General features: G+C 37.7%; 4 protein-coding genes across 7 annotated transcripts in view; 3 read left to right on the top strand and 1 right to left on the bottom strand.

Annotated features, from left to right (window-relative positions):
• The first annotated feature begins 861 nt into the window (after positions 1-861).
• On the top strand, positions 862-5,655 carry bbs5 (Bardet-Biedl syndrome 5). 2 transcript variants are annotated; one of them, XM_014001461.1, is made up of 12 exons: positions 862-1,026; positions 1,286-1,368; positions 1,453-1,518; positions 2,750-2,799; positions 2,989-3,116; positions 3,199-3,334; positions 3,530-3,625; positions 4,298-4,360; positions 4,448-4,582; positions 4,695-4,778; positions 5,020-5,043; positions 5,127-5,655. In XM_014001461.1, exons 1-12 carry the CDS (start codon positions 965-967, stop codon positions 5,226-5,228), a joined length of 1,029 nt encoding a protein of 342 aa, XP_013856915.1. In that variant the 5' UTR covers positions 862-964; the 3' UTR covers positions 5,229-5,655. The 2 variants fall into 2 exon arrangements, with proteins under 2 accessions (XP_013856915.1, XP_013856916.1); XM_014001462.1 differs by lacking the exon at positions 862-1,026 and adding an exon at positions 1,045-1,108.
• A 170-nt stretch (positions 5,656-5,825) lies between these two features.
• klhl41a (kelch-like family member 41a) lies at positions 5,826-11,282 on the top strand. 2 transcript variants are annotated; one of them, XM_014001460.1, is made up of 6 exons: positions 5,826-7,174; positions 7,241-7,398; positions 7,473-7,580; positions 7,662-7,847; positions 10,770-10,916; positions 11,038-11,282. In XM_014001460.1, the coding sequence occupies exons 1-6, from the start codon at positions 6,092-6,094 to the stop codon at positions 11,147-11,149; spliced, it is 1,794 nt and encodes a 597-aa protein (XP_013856914.1). In that variant the 5' UTR covers positions 5,826-6,091; the 3' UTR covers positions 11,150-11,282. The 2 variants fall into 2 exon arrangements, with proteins under 2 accessions (XP_013856914.1, XP_013856913.1); XM_014001459.1 differs by having other exon boundaries at positions 5,826-7,398.
• Positions 11,283-11,716: 434 nt separating this feature from the next.
• Positions 11,717-19,299, bottom strand: fastkd1 (FAST kinase domains 1). Of its 2 annotated transcripts, XM_014001458.1 has the most exons (16): positions 19,258-19,299; positions 18,605-19,030; positions 18,445-18,513; positions 18,141-18,266; positions 17,912-18,064; positions 17,666-17,809; positions 17,455-17,565; positions 17,118-17,249; positions 15,185-15,671; positions 14,988-15,102; positions 14,785-14,913; positions 14,549-14,680; positions 14,350-14,463; positions 13,474-13,615; positions 12,116-12,230; positions 11,717-12,017 (listed from the first exon to the last, which is right to left on the bottom strand). In XM_014001458.1, the coding sequence occupies exons 2-16, from the start codon at positions 18,937-18,939 to the stop codon at positions 11,934-11,936; spliced, it is 2,388 nt and encodes a 795-aa protein (XP_013856912.1). In that variant the 5' UTR covers positions 18,940-19,030; positions 19,258-19,299; the 3' UTR covers positions 11,717-11,933. The 2 variants fall into 2 exon arrangements, with proteins under 2 accessions (XP_013856912.1, XP_013856911.1); XM_014001457.1 differs by having other exon boundaries at positions 17,666-18,064.
• Positions 19,300-20,101: 802 nt separating this feature from the next.
• Positions 20,102-20,918, top strand: part of ppig (peptidylprolyl isomerase G (cyclophilin G)) — a 7,100-nt gene continuing 6,283 nt past the window's right edge. Inside the window, exon 1 of the mRNA XM_014001454.1 lies at positions 20,102-20,207. The gene's annotated coding sequence lies outside the window, so the exon portion shown is untranslated. The remainder of the gene's footprint in view (positions 20,208-20,918) is intronic.

Below are 20,918 nucleotides of genomic sequence, written 5' to 3'. Positions count from 1 at the left end.
ACTCAAGAATCATTATGAGGTACTTTACACAACACTGCTGCTTTCAGGGGTCAGCAGATGATGTATTGCATTGAAGATCAGTCAGAATTTTTTTGTTGTACATCTGAATAATTTGTATACATTTTTGTAGTAAATAAACAACATATTTCTTGTGTGTTTATTGAAAACAGTATCAATATCTTTTGTTTACATTTGTTTGTGCATAGTGGCAACACAAAAATAAATGTAGACTTTTATTTTTATTACATGGACAAGGATTTATTTTTTATTGTCCTAACATACTATTTTGCCGTACTGCTTTTAATCAGAGTCAACATGGACTCCTTAAATCTTCTGTCATTGTCACTTAGTTTATAATAAAATTATGAACACTTTTTTTGAAGACAATAAACAAAAAATAATTATGCCTGTAATCCCACTTTCATGTCATATTTTAAAATCTTTGTGATTATAGGTTTATTAGAATATTAATACCCTATGTGGTGAAAATAAAATCTTAAAGCTAGAAACGAATTGAGCATTACAAATGTTATTTAATGCATTATATGGAAAGTACACGTGTCTATAAAAATAATTTAAACATTGTAGAATTATGGTTGAATTTGTGTCATGTTCATGATCATGGTTGCAGCAGCCTATGGAAATTGATAAACATTGTACGATTCATTAGAAATAAATATTTCCCATACACTCATAAATTCATTAGCAACTTGTTTTTTTTAACAAAACGCACTTGAGGAAAAAATTTCATACTGAGCGCAAAAACCGGTTTTATAAAAAAAAAAAAAAAAAAAAAACTTTACCTCCACCATAGTCGCATTGCACGATCCATACTTTTTGTCCCTTTGGCTTGCCGTCCGTTTCCATTGGGATTACGACGCTTGGCAGGTTTATATGTTTTAGCCCATCCAGTATCTCGCAGATGTGATTGGCTATTAAAGTTTACGAGTTATTTCTCGGCGCCATGGCTTCTGCTTTGGATACTCTCTGGGAGGACAGAGACGTCAGATTTGACATAACCGCACAGTGAGGTTTTTTATTATTATTATTGTTTGGGATGATTTTAATCTGGTTAAAGCTACAACATAGCCTAGCTCTATAAAGCTAAGTAAGTAGCTTATGATGCTACAGCCCAAACATTTCCTTTGGCGCAACAAAGTTAGCTTCATTACCTGTGCTGTTTTCTTTTTGCTTTTAGTTTAAACTTGTTGATACACATTTTCAGACRAATGTGTTGTGTCTACAACAATAATTAAATAAAATATTCCCTGTTATACACACACAGACAGATGAAAACACGTCCAGGAGAGGTATTAATAGATTGTCTGGACTCAATCGAAGATACGAAAGGAAACAATGGAGAACGAGGTTATTTTTTGGTGTTTATTATGTGGAGCAATTTTTTATGCGTGACTGCTCAGCTGGATTTTAATAGTTTGTCTTTTTCTGCAGGACGACTTTTGGTGACAAACCTGAGAGTCATTTGGCATTGTTTATCCCTGCCAAGAGTCAACCTGTGTGAGTGGGCATAAACATTTAATTTTGGCTCTGTCTTTAGCATGTAAATATATTTTTATCTAAACTTAAATAACTGGGATGTGGTACAGGAGACCTGTACTATGGACATTAAAATCAAACTCATTTTGTACATTTAGGATTTATCATATCAAAAAACTTTTACTAGTAACATATAGGCCGTGTCAAATTATATGCTGAAARCAGAAGTTTAACTATGATATAAACTATTAGATTCTGACTTTGGAAGAAGTACTTGCCAGTAGGGCTGCCACRAACGATTATTTTAATAATCGATTAATCACCGATTATTTATTCGATTAGTCGACTAATCGGATCATATGTTAATTGAATATAAAACATACAGCTTATCACGTCAGAATGCAGCTGCTATTATATAAYCATGGTTAGATTTTAGCTATATGCTAACTAAAAATAACTGCTGTGGAAGGTAAGTTCTGCTCTGCAGATATTGCACAGGTTTCTCCTTCATTTTCTTAAAGTGATCCCACACTTTTGAGCCTGTTGTCAGGTAGCCATGATACCAGAGCCTGTCTGTATAATGTGTTGTGACGTCCACGGCCTACCCCAGTTACCACTACTGTACATGTGTGTCAAGGACAGAAAGGCAGATGTGGCAGTGGAAGATGTCAAAGCAGTTTGGAGAGAAAAACAACGTAAAGAACAACAACAAAAAAAGAAAACGATTAATCGATTATTAAATTAGTCATCGATTATTTTAATAATCGATTAGTCGTCCATTAATTGATTAATCGTGGTAGCCCTACTTGCCAGCCAAAATAATTAAAGTAAAATTTCATATGATCTAAACTAGGGATGCACCGATCTGAAAATTTCAGACGATATCGATACCCAATATTATTATTGGCGTTATGGCCGATAACGGATATTTACCGATATTACACAAACACACTTGTGTTTTTTTTTTCAATACTGTAAATAATTGACCAGACCTCTAGCATGGCTCTCTGCTTCAGTTATTCCTGGCTGCACASCGTCAGCATCACTATCACGATCAACCATTTCGCCTACCAGAACAGAAACACAAAGCTGAAAAATKGAAAATCAATAATGGACATTAATATTGGCTCCGGTTTACATATATTGCCGATACCGATATTCTAAAAAAATGACCTGTATTGGCTGATACCGATGTCARTGCCGATATATTGTGCATCCCTAATCTAAACAAAAGATTTGCTATTTTTTTCAGCTGTGGGTTACAACACAATTATTAACATCACAACAAGGACAGCCAACTCTGTAAGTAACCTTATGATTTACATGTGTATCAATAAGTTTTTGAGTATAATTTAACACCTAAATCACTTTAAAAGTTCCTAATATTAAAAAACAAAGACAACAATGGCACCAGTTTTAGTTTTAACATTTAAAAGTTGAAGTGGAAGTGTAAAAAAACAACTGCTTATTGAAATAATTTCTCTCTTGTAGAAAGTGCGAGGCCAAACTGAAGCCCTCTACATTTTAACCAAGTCCAACAACACGAGATTTGAGTTCATTTTTACCAATCTGGTTGTAGGAAGTCCACGACTCTTTACCTCTGTGATTGCTGTTCACAGGTAAAACCACACTGGTGGAATGTTAAATACTGAACGTATTGTATGATTTAAAAGTATTAAAATGTTCTCTGTGTTGGTGCAGGGCTTATGAGACTTCTAAGATGTATCGGGACCTGAAACTKCGAGCTTCTCTGATTCAAAACAAGCAGCTGAGACTCTTACCTCAAGAGCAGGTGTATGATAAAATCAACGGCGTCTGGAATTTATCCAGTGATCAGGTACTGATGGTGTTGTGGAAAAAATGTGTTTAGGTGACATTTTTTAGTCTTGCTTTACTTTGCCATGGTAGTGTGATTGACAAATCTGTACAGACAGCAAAATTAATCTGATTAAACACTGTTCAGAGATGTTTTAAATTTTCATTCAAATCAATGTATATTTTTTTGTAATAGAACCTCTGTCTATTGTTTTAGGGAAATCTTGGAACCTTCTTTATTACCAATGTTCGTATTGTTTGGCATGCCAATATGAATGAAAGCTTCAATGTCAGCATTCCTTACCTCCAGATTGTAAGTATGATGAGGGTCAGACAATATACAATCATTCATTCATGTTTTCAAAGTAACAAAATACCATTTGATTCATTTAAAGTTTTATTAGTGTATCTAAATTAGTAGTAATGGTTTACTTTTGAGTCAACTGTGAGGGTTGCCAGTTTTTCCCCCAATAATTTTAAGTCTTACTGTGTTGATTCTGTTAAAAAATGTTATAATGTGAAATAAAAATACTTTATTGAAGGGGTGTGCATAAGTCTGACATGACACTGTCATAAACATGACAAATGACACATTTAATGTAAAACTGACATTGTTTAAAATGTCTTAGTTATGACAACTTGACATTAACCAAGACATCATTTGGTATGCTACAATCACATGACTCTGTAATTACAATAAGAGTATCTCTTGATGCTTTCATATCAGTATATACATCATCATACCAATGTCAAGCTGTCAGAACCAAGACATTTTAAACAATGTCATAATTTACCGAATGACAACAGTCATWAACATTCATGAAGCCTCCTTCATGTTCATCACAGGTGTCGTGTCATGTTTATGATAGTGTGATGTCAGTCTTAAACACCCCTTCAAGTAAAGTGTTAACTAAAAACATTTCATACTGTATGAAAAGTACCAGTTTTAGTTGTAATGTGTTAATTATTATTGTTTTTCCCAAAGTGGTCCATTCGAATACGAGACTCGAAGTTTGGCTTGGCGTTGGTGATAGAGAGTTCACGACAGGTGACTATATTCATATTATCTGATCACATCATTAGTTTTCCTCTAGTGTTTGTGATATTCACATGTACACTATCCTTGTGCTTTTAGAGTGGAGGATATGTGCTTGGGTTTAAGATTGATCCAGTAGAAAAGCTTCAAGATGCACTCAAAGAGATCAATTCCTTGCACAAAGTGTACTCTGCCAACCCTATCTTTGGAGTGGATTATGAAATGGAGGAAAAGGTTGGTAGACACGTACAGAATCAGACAGATAAACATTTTTATATTTATCATTGTGGACCTTTTCGTTCGACTGATTATGTTTAAATTGTACTGTTTGTTCTGACATTTTTAGCCCCAACCTTTGGAAGAACTCACCGTTGAACAGCTTCCTGATGATGTGGAAATCGAGCCGGATGAGCAGACCGATGCTTTCACTGTGAGTAAACCCGTCTGCCTTTTTTTTTACACTCATCGCTCCTGCGGGAGTTCAAAGGCTGTCAAGACTCTCAGAATAGCTGTGAGCTAATGTTCCACAGCGTAACGAACAAACATGAATCCATGTTGCTTAGTGCTCCTGTTTGTGTTGCTCATTGGCAACAATAGCCCTATTATAACAAGCAGAATATCCTGGTTATTTTCATTAATTGTGTTTTATTGCGTATGTGTGCTTCTAACAGGCTTACTTTGCAGATGGCAATAAGGTAAGTAACACTTTTTAAAATGAACCAATTTGTTTTTTAAGATGCAGTGGTTTAAAATGAATTAATTAATTTGAATGTCACAGCAACAAGACCGTGAGCCAGTTTTCTCAGAGGAGCTTGGCGTCGCCATCGAGAAGCCGAAGGATGGCTTTACTCTTCAAGGGCTGTGGGAAGTAATGGGCTGAAATAATGAGCATTTCTTTGTACATTTTGTGCTTGTAAAATTAATAGTTGTTTATTTATTTATAGATCAAGTTTAAAATTGTACAGTTTGTGTATAGGTACTTCCTTTTAAAGTAAAAAATAACATTGATTGTAGTAGAATTGCTTAAAATGTTGCTTCTTGTTTGTTCATAAACTATTGTGTTGCTTAATATGAATAAAACAGACCTAAATAAAAGCTGGARTTTAATTCATTTGAATAATAATACATAAACACCTCAGGTAGGCTGAAGGAACACGTGTTAAGTACAAAGATGTTCAAGTATTTAAAATATGGCACAGAGGATAAACTGTCTCCTCTTGTAGCAGCTGTTTCCTGATTCTGTCTGATGATTATGGGACGACTTCCTTTCATTTGGCTCACACAGTAAAACTGAATCTCACACTTCATTGTCATGGTCATTGCTATCTGTGAGTTGTGACTCAATATATCTCTTCACTGAACTACAAATAGTAGTAGATGTCAGACATACAGAAAACTGTTGTAAAATGTGTCTTGATTTTTTTCCCCCATGAAAATCTTCGTATTTTTCCCTAACAGAAAGCCAAGAGTAGATTAAATGAAAAGTTCAGGAGTTATTTTTGTGTGGATAGGATAATAATGAAGTGACAAGCCTCCACAGTTGTTTTTGCTTTATAGCATCTGTGCGAGCGCTCCAATTGGGCCAAGCTGAATTCTTCATGGATGGGTCGGCTGGCTATATTTAGAGAGCCACAGTTATATTGAAGAGGGCTCTGACTTGGCTGCCTGTAGTTCACCATCTTCAGTGGTAAGGACAACCAGTGGTCGACTGCTCCGCTTTCATTCACTTCCTGTCCTAAAAGAATGGATGCCCAAAGCCTGAGAGAAGATCTCCGTCTGTTTCAGAGCACCCTGCTCCAGGATGGACTCAAACAACTTCTGAATGAGAATAAGTTAATTGATTGTATCCTAAAAGTTGGAGATAGAAGCATCCCCAGCCATCGGCTCATTCTGGCAGCGTGCAGTCCATATTTCAGAGAGCTCTTCTCAGAGGATGGCAAAGAGGTGGACAGAAAGGAGCTTGTTCTGGAGGACCTTGATCCTAGCATTATGGAGCTGATTGTGAATTATCTGTACTCGGCTGAGATAGACATCAATGATAATAACGTTCAGGATATTTTGTCTGTTGCCAATCGCTTCCAGATCCCCTCAGCTTTCACCATTTGTGTAAATTATCTGCAGAAGAATGTGACCAGGAAAAGCTGCCTCGCCATCTACAGACTAGGACTGATGCTGGACTGTGCCAGGCTGGCGATGTCAGCTAGAGATTATATCGCTGATCGCTTTGAGACCATCAGCAAAGACGACGAGTTCTTAGAGCTTGGCCCACATGAGCTTTTTGCCATCATTGGAGCGGACGCCTTAAATGTTGAAAAAGAAGAGGTCGTATTCGAGTGTCTCATGAAGTGGATCAAAAAAGACAAAGAGAAGCGCACAAAGTTCTTGGAAGAAGCTTTCGAGTACGTTCGTTTCCGTCTGCTTCCAGAGAAGTACTTCAAGGAAAAAGTGGAAAATGACGAGCTGATGAAAGCCAATCCTGAGCTTCTCAAAAAGATGAAAGTCATCAGGGATGCGTTTGCTGGGAAGTTACCTGAGAAGAAAATGGGGCAAGGTGATGCTGAGGGAGAGGAGGCCAAGCTTCCGGGTTACCTGAACGATGACCGCAGGTATGGCATGTATGCCAAAAACATGATTCTCATGATTAACGACACTGCTGCCGTGGCCTATGACGGCCAGGAGAACGAATGTTTTCTGGTAGCCATGGCTGAGCAAATCCCCAAAAATCATGTCAGCCTCACATCTAAGAAGAACAATTTGTATGTGGTGGGAGGGCTGTTTGTAGATGAAGAGGAAAAAGAAAATCCCCTGCAGTGTTACTTCTATCAGGTAGAAAAACTCAAAGTCAAACTGAATGCTTGCCCCCCCTTTTATTTTAACATATCTTGTTTTCAGCTGGACAGTCTTGCTGCTGAATGGATGGCTCTGCCACCCATGCCTTCACCCAGGTGTCTGTTTGGCATGGGTGAATTTGAGAACGTCATCTTTGTTGTAGCAGGAAAAGATTTACAGTCCAATGAGTCTCATGATACCGTCATGTGCTACAACACAGAGTAAGTTCAGCATGTTAAATGTCTGCTCAGTGAAACCATGCAGCTTTAAACAGATTCTCTTTCTTTGCTTATAGAAAAATGAAGTGGACAGAAACAAAAAAGCTGCCGGTAAAAATCCACGGCCACTGTGTGGTTTCTGAGAACAGCTTGGTGTATTGTGTTGGAGGGAAAACTGACGAAAAGTAAGATCGTAATATTAAAATATCATATAATGTTAAAATTGATTTATTAATAACTGGATCATTGTGTCTTACCGACAAAAGTAAAGCAACCAATAAGATGTTTGCATACAACCACAAGAAGTCCGAGTGGAAAGAGGTTGCTTCCATGAAGACACCAAGATCCATGTTTGGAGCAGTTCTCCACAAAGGAAAGATTATCGTTGCTGGAGGAGTCACTGAAGATGGCCTGACCTCTACATGTGAAGCCTATGACTTTGGAACCAACAGGTAAGCACTGATTTTTACATAGTTTTTTTTTTTGTTTGTTTGTTTTACTAAATAGGTACATGCCACTGCCACACTACAAAGGGGGTTTTGATACTTTGAGCATGACTTTGTGTTTAAATAGTATGTTGCCTGTTGTAGATAGCTCTTTGAATGACCAGTTTGGAGAAATGGTGTAACCCTTAGCAAAAAGTAGTATACTTGAAGTTAATTTTAATAAGTATATTTGAGTATAAGTTTAAGTATATCAAGTATACTAGGCACCATGTACTTGTAGTATACTAGAAAGTATACTGATTTAATACTCGTTCGTACTTAACTGGGACTTTTTAGTTTATAAAAAAGTATACTTTAAGTATACTGTTATAATGTCTAAGTTTATGAACTTACCAAAAAGAAGTATACTTTAAATACATGCCATTAAGTATACTAAAGTATATAAAAGTGCATTTCCCTTAGTGTACTTTTTATGAACACTGATATAAGTATTCTGGCAGTTACTAACAAGTATAATTCTAGGACTAAATTGGCCCACAACAAGTTTATGGAAGTATACTCAGACGTATACTGAAAGTAATCTTCTAAGTATACTTTTAGTTTAATCTTGAAATATACTACAAATAAACCAGTCTGTGTGAAAATGTACTTTCACTGTACTACTAAAATTTATTATGGCCAAAAGTTTAAACATTAGTGTAGGGGTCACCTCGAGTGAAGAAACAAGATTTACTGCCTCTAAGCAGGCCTCGGACAGGCCTGACGAGAGGACAGGAACTCTGTCACAAACTGAACTCTATTTAGGCCATGACAGATCATTCTAACCGTGGAAGAGAACCCCTCAGTTCTCTTAATCAGATAATGGACAGAACAATCTCTTCTGTTCGTGATTCATTTGTTGTTTAACTAAGAATGTTTATGCATTTGTTAAATCATGATAATGCCTGTCACAGGAAAGTGGAACCACTTCTTTTCTCTTACTGTGCCTTAAAGATTTATAATGGTATAAAAAATCACAGAGAATCTGATTACAATGTTTTCATTGTATTTTTATGTAAATTATTGTTTTTATTTTACTGTGAACACAGTAATATACTTGTAAATCTTTCTTGAGAAAATTAATTTATCTGGACTAAAAGAATGGTTCAAAGCTGATTATAAAACAGAAATGTTAGTTAATCATCATAAATGTTTTGCAGTGATTTCTTTTAGAGTCTATCAGAAAGAAGCTAACGAGGTTATCATGATGTTGTTGTATAACCACAGAATTTAACCTTGACTGGCGCCTGACTGGCAAGTCTCTATCTTTGTTCTCTGACTCATCTCTAAGCCTGAGGGCGGAACCAAAGTCGTCCATTCTTATTACTAACCCGGACGGCTTTGAGCAACACACTCTTCTTCCTGATTCCAACCTAGGAAGACAGCTATGATTCTCTCTGGAGAAACCTCAGCTTTGACTGAAAATCTGATCCCATGAGCTAATTAGGGAGGATTTCACAGCCAGGGACCCAGTACGCCTATCGGTGGTCCCAATCCGAGGTTTTAAGCCTCTAAGTGTGTTTTATACCTCCCAATGGGGAGATGTTTTATTTTGAAAGAGGAACCGGATACAGCTTGAATTTTTCTGGCTTGGACTGAAGCAAACACAAAGTTACCTGAAAATAACACCTGTTCGCCAATGACCGGTAAGCGAGCCGACAACAGTTCTCTGACTGATCGGAGGCGAGCCAGTTTTTTCTACTTCGAAGGAGTCTCAAGAAGCCATCATCAGGAAAAAGATGACGTGTTCGGAGTGATGTGTATTGTGGACCTGAGTCGAGAAAAGACGTACAGTTCCGGTTGACTCACACTTTGATAAAAGTAAAAGTAGTAGAACATTAACATTACTTTTCTTCTCTTTCTTATTTCTTTGATTTGCCAAAACTTAAGCTAAAAGTGCCAATAAAATTGTTTGGTTGAGTAACACCAGAACTGACGTTTTTACTATTCTATATAAGTAAACAGAGTGACGTGGTCTGAAAGTCGGACGCGAGTTTTATCCCATTAACTCTGACGCTTGTTATAGGAATACCCACAATCAAGAGTAACTTATGATCTGTTTAATTTGTGTAAATAAATGATTGCATAGTCATTATTAACAAGTGAACTCGTCTGAGCGTTCCCCTTATTGTCATTTTTCACTTCGCACAGACATACCTTGGTAAAAGTTTTCCTCATAACCTTGTGTATGAGATGTGGGAAAAGCTTAATTCACCTTAAGCTCACCTCCTACATTAGTATACAAAGTATACCTAAACCTACAGTATACTTTTAGTACAAGTCAAGCATAGTGTAAGACAAACTTGGTTAAGTATATCTCAGATAAGTACATAAAACATAAACTTGAAATATCTTTTTTTTGTTTAAAATTAGTATACTTAAAGGACACTTGCATACTAATTTTTGCTAAGAGAATTCTGACCAGACTGATGACTAAACTAACAGCTGCTGTTTTACAATAACTTGAGCTCAAACATTTTATAGTGGTTCATGCAAATCCTATAAACTTTTACACTGCTTTTAGTTTTACATTTTGATTGTTCTACCAGAAAAGTTTATTCCTGCCTACAATGTTGTAAAATTAAAACAGGTGTTTACATGAACCTTCATTCTTTAAAATCTTTATGCTAAATAAGTACAGTCCAGTTACTATTTTAGGACAGTAGTGAAACACTTTGGTCTCAGCCCTGATTGGATTAGTTTTAGGTTTATCAGAAATAATCTCCTTTTCTGTTTAAAGACCTATAATCAGGTAATATAATTACTGAACCCCACTTTACAGATCTGATCAATTCAGTGAAGGATTCTTTTTTACCCGAGAAAGACAAACTAAACTTTAGACTAAGTGTGAGGGACTRCATTATCTGAGCTGGGTGTGTTTTGTTATAGGTGGTCACCTTTTACTGAGTTTCCCCAGGAGAGGAGTWCAATTAACCTGGTCAGCTGTGGTGGGCTTCTGTATGCTATAGGAGGCTTTGCCATGGTGGAGAACGACAACAAGGAGTGCGCTCCTACTGAGATCATTGACATTTGGCAGTATGTATTTATTTTTGTTTCAATTTAACGTGAACATCATTGATTTATTTATTTTTGTTTTGTTTTAAAAATGCTTTCAGGTTTGTACTTCAGTAACATTTTTACTGTCTTATTGTCTCAGGTATGAAGAAGACACAAAACAGTGGACCGGCATGCTCAGAGAGATGCGTTACGCAGCCGGAGCCTCGTGTGTCTCCATGCGCCTAAATCCAGCCAAAATGCCCAAACTGTAACCAAGATTGTTGAGAATTTTATGTAAGTTTTATTTAGCTGATTATTGTSACATTCATTTCGGATACATTTAGTTTTAGTGAAAGGGACATTTTTTAGTCAATAATTCTCTCATGAAATAAAATTTAAAGGGTTCTTTGTTTTTTGTGCAGTTTCTCCCTACCCAACTTTAATTGTATGGTTTTTAATGCAACCATGAGAAAAAGAAAAATGGATCCACATACAGATAAAGTTCTAATGCATGACTATTTTTCTACCTTTACTGGAGTGTGGATGAAGATAAATATTGCAGATAATATTTGCTCTTTTTTCCATTATTATAGCTTTTTGTTCAAACATCCATTCCAGTAGATTTTTAGGTTTAATTGAAGCATCCATATCATCACCCATTAGATTTATTGCATTAGTTTTTTTAAAAACCTAATGACATATTTAGGTTCATCACATGAACTCTGTGAAAAAGGACTGATGTCTCCTTTAAATAACAAAGCTCTATCATTGAAATCACTGTCAGTTTAAAACAGCATCAAAACAAAAATTAAAATGGTAGCTTGGCAGAAAACAGAAAATCCAGCTTTAATGTTTTATTTAAATAAGTTTTTTAATACAAAAGTACACATTAAACAACTTAACATGAATGAGGTATATTCATTCCAAGTAAAGATTATACATTTTTATCTAAAAATGAGCATGTTATGTATTAAAAACCTAATTCTAATCAGAGTACTGAAACCTTGAGTGGTGAATGTAACATTTCTGTCACCATCCTGCAAATATACTGAAAAGCTATCCAAGTATCTTCTTTTGGAGATAATCCTTCTTTGAACCGTACGCTGAAAGCTCCATGGAACTCCACTCAAAGTGAGGAATCTAGAAATAAAGTTCAGATGACGCCATGACTTACTGTGTTACATAACTGATGTAAAAAAACAAGAGCTAGATTTATTTTCCTGCAGTAGTGTTCTCACCTGAACAACACGATACCCCATAATTTCAAGGTGTCTCTTTTTTATTAAAGCATTACTTTTCACATGATGACAGTTTTTGCAGGAGTCCCTTGAACCAAGAAAGTCGACAACAACGCTAAAAAAAAGCAAAAAACAATACTTAGTAGCTGTACTGTATGATGCATATATACACTGTATATCGCCACAATATTGAAACTGCTTTCAAATTAAATCAATGTCATCTGTGTTCTATGTGAAAAAAATTGATTTTACAGAGACTGTTTTATCTAGCTACTAAATCTATTTAAAGTAGACATAAAAAGCTTTGAAATCCCACATTAAAATCTTTCAGTTTGGGTCTATATAAAGTGATATTGCAATGCTTTGTTCTGAATTCCTTCTAATTGTAACTCCACAAGCTTTCACCCCTTTTCTGAGGTGAGTCTCAGATCAACTCGTTTTGATACTGTCTCTTTAAATCCAAATGAGGCGCTTCACAGCCCTCACCGCAGCTTCCAGTGTGGTCCATTCTAGTTTGACAGAGGGGTTTTACGACTATATAGTGGTGCAGGACCATTTTATTTACAATTTAATTAAAAGATCCCTACGAGGGAAAGACTTGTCCATGATCATAATACAGGGCTAATAGCGGGGAAAAAATATCCTGAGTCTGAACATTTTTCTGAATCAAAGTTTGCCAATGTCCCACCTCCATCTGATTTCTGATTGGCTAGTAGGCCTGTAGTGTGTTTAAAGTGAAAGCTGTGCCTCTGTTAGGTCCAGAGAATTGTAAGCCGGCATTGCAGCACGGGGCCAGAATACCATCAGCCCTGGATGACAGAACACAAAATGAAAGGAGCACTCTAAAAAAAGGGAAGTGTTGAATTTACTCAACCAAGTTATGTCCGCTGGTTCCACTAAATCCCATTTTCTTTCTTTTCTTTTAAAAAAAATGTGCAAACTGCTTTACATTTACTCAACTCAACTTAGTGGAACCAGGTGGCATAACAAAATGCAACACGTCTTTTCTTGGAGTGTGTGTAAAAGTACTTTTGCTTTTACTTTCCTGATTATAGTGAGCAATTTTATGACTTAAGTACTTTTCTTATCAGTGAAATTCATTTTTTATCAGTCATTTTCTATTATGGTATTTTTACTTTTCCATAGTTACTTTTACACCTCTGCCAAAAAGAATATAAAAGATATCTCTGCATCACTGGGAGAGACTAGATTTCAAATTATATGTCCCCTTTAATATCTACTGTTGCTGTTTTCATAAGAGGTTTGGTATGCATGAACTGTGATGGTAGAGGTGGTTTTGCACAGRGGGTACTCAAGCTGCATCGGTAATCAATGATTTAGTGTAGGGGTGTCCCTACCGCTGAGCTCCTGGTGGCAGGTCGTCTCGGTTGTCTTTCAGTGTCCTGGGCATGAAAACATTTCCTTTGCTTGAGATCTGCAGGCTGCTTGGCTCCGAGTAATGTGGCGGCTGCAAGTGTTTGTCCAGTTCGCATTCGAAGTCTAAAAAGGACACAAATGTGTGACTTCAAGCCAAAATAAGAGTCTGAATGAGAACAGGTTGCATTGCAAACGATTTGATTTTTGCCATAATTCCTAGAAATCATCAAAGGTTTGTAGTAACTAAGTACATTTACTTTGTTAGAGTACTGAAGTAATTTTTTGAGGATTTGTAAAACCAATTGTTTTTTTAATAGCTACTTTTATTTTGTTACATTTTAAAGCTAAAAATTATACTTTTACTTATTTACTTTAAAATGCAACACCTAGTTACTCATTACAAAATTAAATATGTTCGAACTCATCATGAAAGATGATATTTCTGCTCTCTAAAAATGAAGTGTTGAATTTACTCAAAGTCATGTCCACTGACTCCACTAAGCCTAGTTGAGTAAAGTGAGCAAAGAATATACATTTTTTGCTCAATTTACTCAACCTGGTTTAGTGGAACCAGTTTGGTTCAGTAAATTCAACAGTTTATTTCTTAAGAGTGTGTAAAAGTACTTTTACTTTCCCAATTTTTGTAAACMGTTTTATGACTTTTACTTGAGTAGTGTTCTCATCAGTGAARTTTATTTTTACCAGTCATTTTCTGTTCATGTAATTTTACTTTTACTTATTTTTTTCCAAGTAATGTTTAGACCTCTGGAAATCATACTGAAAACTACATATCATCTTCCTAACAAGTATGCAAAAAAGTAGATAAAAGGATTATCTTTTCATCATCTTGCACTCACCTACAGTGTAATAATATGGTGTGACAACCGCTACTTTAACAAAGTTAATTCCACCGAGAATTTCCCCCAGCATTTTGTGGATTTGTTTTTTCACAGGACCGACGGTGAAGTTCTCTAAAACACACAACAGCCAAGTATGGTTTGATTCAAAAAGTACTCAACCTAAACCATAAATCATCACGTCACTGCATACTCCTACCTTTCTTTGTCAGCTGCTGGCAGTATTGCTTGTGGAACCAGGGTACCTGAAACTCGGGACACTCGAGGCACAGGATCCGATTGAGTTCCATGAGTCGCTGTCGCGTCAGCTTGTTACTGTCATTGGACAGGCCTGTAAACGTGAACAATAAATTGAGCTCTTTAAAAAAAAAGTTTACATGCATGCCAGAAAGGATTCGTTTTGTATTTTTAAGGACAGTTTAACTAGAGACATACATTCCAGCTGGGAGTTAAGTTTCCCCAGAAAATCAATGCAGAAGATTTCTCGAACTAGCTCTTCAGGAAAACGACTATCTAATGCCAAGACATGTGCCAGGTGGACCAGCAAATGTGGGTCAATGGAGCCTGAAGGAATATACATGAAAAATATGAGAATAGGTTGCAGATAAAACTAGAAAGTAATCAGACCTCATACGTACTCATGTGAGGCATGAAACGGTTAATACAAGCATTGTAGAGCTCGTCCGCCTGCGCCGGCTCGTAGTTCATGACAGAAAAAGGCAGCAGGATGTCACATATTGCTGAAAAGTGGATCTTTAAATAAATGAAAGGAAAAAAATTTAATTGAGTTAATGGTGTTTTACCTGATAGAATTGTTGGAGTCTTTTCAAAGCACCTTGTCAATGTGTTCCATGGCCACACTGGCAATTCTGTCCAACAGAGGACGGTGAAGGTAGTTAATTCTGGTGAGGAAGACGGCCAGCTCCGGCATGTTGTTCCAGTTGATCTGATCGATCATCCGACTGAGCGTGGCGATGCTGTCCACGAGCAGCATGTCCTCAAACCACTCCCCAGAGACGTATTTCAGCTCGCCCAGCACCAAGTCCAGCTGGTCAGCGGTCTGCAGCCTCTTGCAGCCGCACTGGCTCATCCTCTGCAGCAGGYGGATGTATTTGCTGGGGGTGTTGTSGAGGTAAGAGGGGTCGTTCCGGATATATTTGAAAATGGCAAATGCGATTGTGGTGAGCGAGCGGAGGTTGTTCTGCGCGATCACCTTGTCTAGCTGCAAGACCATGCCTTCTTTGAGCCGTGGAGAGGGCAGCACGGACAGAAACTTGGTCAGCACGGACACCTCGTACGGGTAGAAACTGCTCTGCAAAAAGCTGCAAGAAATGTATTTATTTTTTTATTCAGTCACACACAAATTCAACAATTGCTCATGAATTGAAATTCATTGAATTGATGCACATTGCCTGCTTCTTTCCACACAAATAACTTAAATTAAGATATCATCAGATCATATTGTGCTGAGAATTGACAGAGTTGTAGTGGTTTTGGTCAAAATTTAAAAACAATAGGCACAATCTCGTGCTCAAAGTATATTTTAAGGATGATTCTGAGCTACTACCACACTACATTTTAGCTCAATCTCTGGTAAACTCACTGGCTGTGTCYAAAACGACAGGCCGGGTCCTCCGGAGGACCCAGACACCCYGGTCTCGGCGGGCCGGGTCCTTGGTAGACCGGGAAGACCGGAAAAAAAGAGGCTGTGAATTTGGACGGTCTAGCCTCCCCTCCTTACCCTGGCGTATGTCTTGTCACCTAGCAACTGTGACGACGCTAAACAAGCAAACTTAAATCAAAGCTAGAAAAATATCAATACATTAGCATTATTAATATCACAAAACTATAAAATTAACTTAAAAGTATCATTTGAAGAACTAATTGACCCGCTGTAGGTGCATGTTTATTTCGCGTTTTTTATGACGAAAAAATAATATGTAAAAACATGTCCATACAAATGATAAACGTATTAGAATTACAACCGCTAATTTTTTATTTTATTTTTATATCACCATATTTTTATTTAAAATGTATTCTTTTCTCTCGCTTCGTCCGCCATTACTAGCATAAAAAAATCTCCGGTCGGGCCGCAATGCATTATGGGATATGCTGGGCCGGGAAGGATCCATCGGACCTGTCCTTCGATTCGGGCCAAAGGAAGGACGTATTTGTCGGCCGCATCGGCGGAGTCTTCAGTTTTGGACGTCCTTCGTCGCGGCGCTGTGACGTATGCGGCYGACRAATKMGRCCTTCGGAGGACCYGTCCTGCCGGTTTGGACACAGCCACTGAGATATAGCCAGTCTTGTGTTGGCTAATGTCAACTAGTTGTAGCAGCCATCTTGAAATGGATCAGTTTTAAAACACAATCAGTTTTAGATGTACATTCAATATATATTTTACTAAAGTTTCATCTTAATCTGTCAAGTGGTTCGTAAGATATTTTGCTAAAAGACAAATGTGGTTGACTTCAAAAGTTAAAGCTAAAGTTTTAAGTAAAAATCACATGTAATGAAGTATACTTGTGTTATAAAAGACTCTTAGCTGCAACAACACACAAATTACCAGGCTTACAGTAATTTATGTGTTTTAAAGTCAGCTGGCTGTAGCAGCCATCTTGAACTGTGCTGACTCCAAAAATGAATCAGATGAATATGTACACACTGCTTTCTCCAGTGGTTCACTTTGCTAATGTTAGACAAACACATGCATAGGAACAAAACACTTCATGGTCTCTGACCTTCAGCGGTGAACGATAAACACTCACCTGAGCAAAACTTTTCTTAACATTGCAAAGAGCTCTGAGTTCTGATACTTCAACAGCATCAGGGCCTGAGTGATTCTGACCACCTCCGAYGACTTATAGACACGAAGGTTCTTTTGAATTACTGATAGAATTCTGGAAAAGAGTTTTGACAATATTTAGTAGACATTCCAGTAAATCAACAACTACATTAGGGTTCAATGGAATCGTCATTTTCAAAAAAGACAGTTTGGCCAAAACAAAAAGTTGCTACCTGGATTTAAAGAGGCCGCAGTTCAAATGTTACAAACTGGTTTTTTAGTTATTTTTTTAGAGGTTTAGAGCAGAGACACTGACTCACTTGTTCAATAAACTGAGGTTTCTACTTTGAATTCCCCCCAGTGCTTCTGTTATAACCATGGCTTGTTGGGCATTGAACTCATCTGCCAGCAAGAGGGTCATGCTCTCCAATCTGAGAGGAAAAAAACCACGGTTAGAGCCGAGAAACCAGGAATGATAATATATAAAATAAAGGGTCAGTTATTAATGTATTGATACACTATGGTACCGACCTTTCTCTGACCTCCATGCTGGCAATGGGAGCCAGAGAAACAAACAGCTTGGAGAAGGAGGACGGGTCGGTGCTGGTGTGCATCAGCTCAATCAGCCTCTCTTTAGCTGCCAGCATGAAGTCGCAGTTGGTGAACTGGAGGGACCTATACAAACCCAGGATGTTGCTGATGGCCTCTGCATTCAGACTGGAGATGTTGTGCAGGAAGATCTCGTTGCACGTCTCCAGCAGCGGCCAGTCTACGTACTTTTGGTTGTGCATGAAATTCAGCACCCGCAGCGGGATAGTGCAGTCCGAGGTACCTATGGTGCCCAGGAGTTGTTTGGCCCTGACGATCAGAGCATCCCGCAGCCGGGGAGACACGAGGTACGACACGCTCATCATCAGAGAGGTGAGCGTCCTTGGGGAAAAAAAAGCATACAAGCTGCTTGTCGCATATTCCAAAAAGTCTTCACAGATTTGTCTTTGTGACTCACTTGGCTTCATCGATMGTTGACAACTTCTGATCCAAAATGCTGGTGATTTGACCCATTAGAGGACTTTTCTGAAGCTTCAGGTAAGTTAAACAGACAGCAAACATGGATAGAGACGACATTGGCAGTCTGCAAAACATTTGTGGGAAATTAAACGGGGCTAAAACGCAAATGAATCATACAAGTCTGTTAAAACTTATGTGCTGACATCTTCCTAGTTGCAATGCGTATAAATGTATTTTCATGAATTTTACTGAAACTGTACGTCCAAGTCAAAAATAAACGAGTTACACTAATGAAAACAGACCCGTCTATTCTCTGCCATGCTTCTGAAAAAATCTGCTGCACCACAGACTCGTGTTGTTCCACTTTCAGCCTACAGTTGGGAGAGAGATAAAAATCTGATGAAATTACAAAAGAGTGATATAAAGAGATCCCCACTGAGCAGACTGCTCATGTTAATTTACCTACGGAAAATATTAAGCATGTCCACCAAAGTTAAATCGTCCATTAGAGTGATTTTGTTCTCTGCCAGAACCTGGAGTGCGAAGAACTGTGGGTGACTCTTGGTGAGGTTGAAGGTCCTGAGCATTTCAGGTCTCTTTCTCTGAAACTTGAACAGCATCCTGACAGCACAGGTCACATGGTCCACAGTCAGCTTGGTTTTGTTCTTGCTCACCACGTCAAACACCTGGTCTTCGACGGAGCAAATCTGCAGTCTCTCCAGGACCTGGTCTCTGTTTACTGCACCCAGATGGAGCAGCCTTCTGAGGCAGGGGTTCACACACTGCAGTCGAAACATCCTCACACATCTGAGGTCTTCAATTCACTAGTGATCGCTGTCCAGGCTCAGTGTCAGAACACAGGCAGGCTGAGCCCACCACAACAAGGTCCTACAGACAAAACAAAAACATGCTCCTTTGAAGACTTGTATCACTGGAAACAAATATATATGTCAAAATAAATGCAAACACACAGGTCAGTCAAACATGCTGATCTCATCTCTCACAGTGTGTAGGATTTTGTCAATTCTTTTAGCCGAAATTGAGATAATCACTAATGAAAATAATAAAAACGTGTCTAATCATTGCAGACAAAGACCTTGTTTTATTATTTTTACCTTATAAAAAGCTGTTTATATCTCCATGGTCGCGAGCTGCAGGCAGCCGCCATCTTGCACCGCCATCTTGTCTACGAAGGATCATGAAGGACAAACTGCAGTGGCGGCGTCAAAAACAGTTTTAGTTGTAATATTATAAATGTAATATTTGTTGTCTGTCATTGTAGCTGGGATAATTTTACATATTAAAGCTCATAATCATAAAACCGTGGTTATATTCATAACCTTACGTTTCTAACTGTTTACAGTTGTAGCACATGGATACAGTATCATCTTAAATAGTCTTCATCATCATTTAACCGGAATTCTTTCCAGATTCTTACATATTACAGAAATATCTGCATCATTTATACAACACTAACACGACACATCCAACAATATATCTCAAAGTCAAAATTACCGTGCATGTGTTTGCTGTGAAGTTGTACTTCCGCATCAGGTGACGTAATGTATATTTTTATCCTAATTTTTTGCCTTCCAGGCACTTGCTTCACCATCCGGTGTTGGCAGAAATGTATAGTCCTGTGTTAAGTTATTGTAAAAATATAGAAAAAAAGCGACGTTTTGCCATTTGATTTGTGTGAAAACATATATTGTTCAAAATATATTTTTGTGTATTTTTTTTTTTTTTAGCAAAAAAGTCAATGTGCACGCAATAAAAACACAATTTACAAATGTCTATCGGACTGTCTCCTGTTCTTTTGCATGTTTGTCACCTGCCTGGTTCCATGATTTTGAAGCCTTTTGCAAAAACACACGTTTTGCCTGGCAGGTAAATCCGAGGGCACAACAATCCCAAAGACTTATCTGGCGCATGCGCACAACTCTCCACAGACGACGTTCCTGCCGCGCCATCTTTGGAAAACAGTGAGCCAAACACTGAATGAAACTTCAATTTCTTCGTTTGTAAGAACGTGTCGCTGCATGGACTGAAATCCTTGGTATTCCAGGTAGCGCGTTTTCTCATTTTAAACGTATTAATCTGTACTAAGTGAATATTGGGCAACTAATAGGTTTCACATGTTGCTATATCTCCTATATCCATGCATTGCTCCGTGGCAAGCGCAAGGTGCTAATGCTAACGACAGGCCTCCAGATGCTGGTGGAGGTTGCACGTCATTCTCGCCTTAATATAAAAATTACCTTAAAAGCGTGAAGATGTTGTAAGAATTTTTGCAGATATTTTATCGATGTTCAAATTATTAGAAACCAACCAAAAAGTCTAGTCGAGATTTTTTAGTGTTGCTTCTGTTACACCAAGTATCTGCAGTAGTGTAAAGATTTTGTTGTCTCCATACATCTRTTAAGTTAAATTTTTGCATAAAAAGTTTTAAATTTACATTAACTGCATTAGRGTTGCGTGGAGGCCAACAGTCCATGTTGTGATCAAGTATCATATTATAATCTCCACCTATTACAATACCGGAAATAGGAAAGTTATTGGAGGCACCTTGAATATGATTCTCCAATGTTTTCAATAGAAGATTGTTATCATTGTGAGAATTACATTCACCGGCCACTTTATTAGGTACACCTGTCCAACTGCTCGTTAACACTTAATTTCTAATCAGCCAATCACATGGTGGCAACTCAGTGCATTTAGGCATGTAGACATGGTCAAGACAATCTCCTGCAGTTCAAACCGAGCATCAGTATGGGGA

Source organism: Austrofundulus limnaeus, unplaced genomic scaffold (genome assembly GCF_001266775.1).
Source record: "Austrofundulus limnaeus strain Quisiro unplaced genomic scaffold, Austrofundulus_limnaeus-1.0 Scaffold9, whole genome shotgun sequence".
NCBI lineage: Eukaryota > Metazoa > Chordata > Actinopteri > Cyprinodontiformes > Rivulidae > Austrofundulus > Austrofundulus limnaeus.
This window is presented reverse-complemented; position numbering and strand designations above follow the sequence as displayed.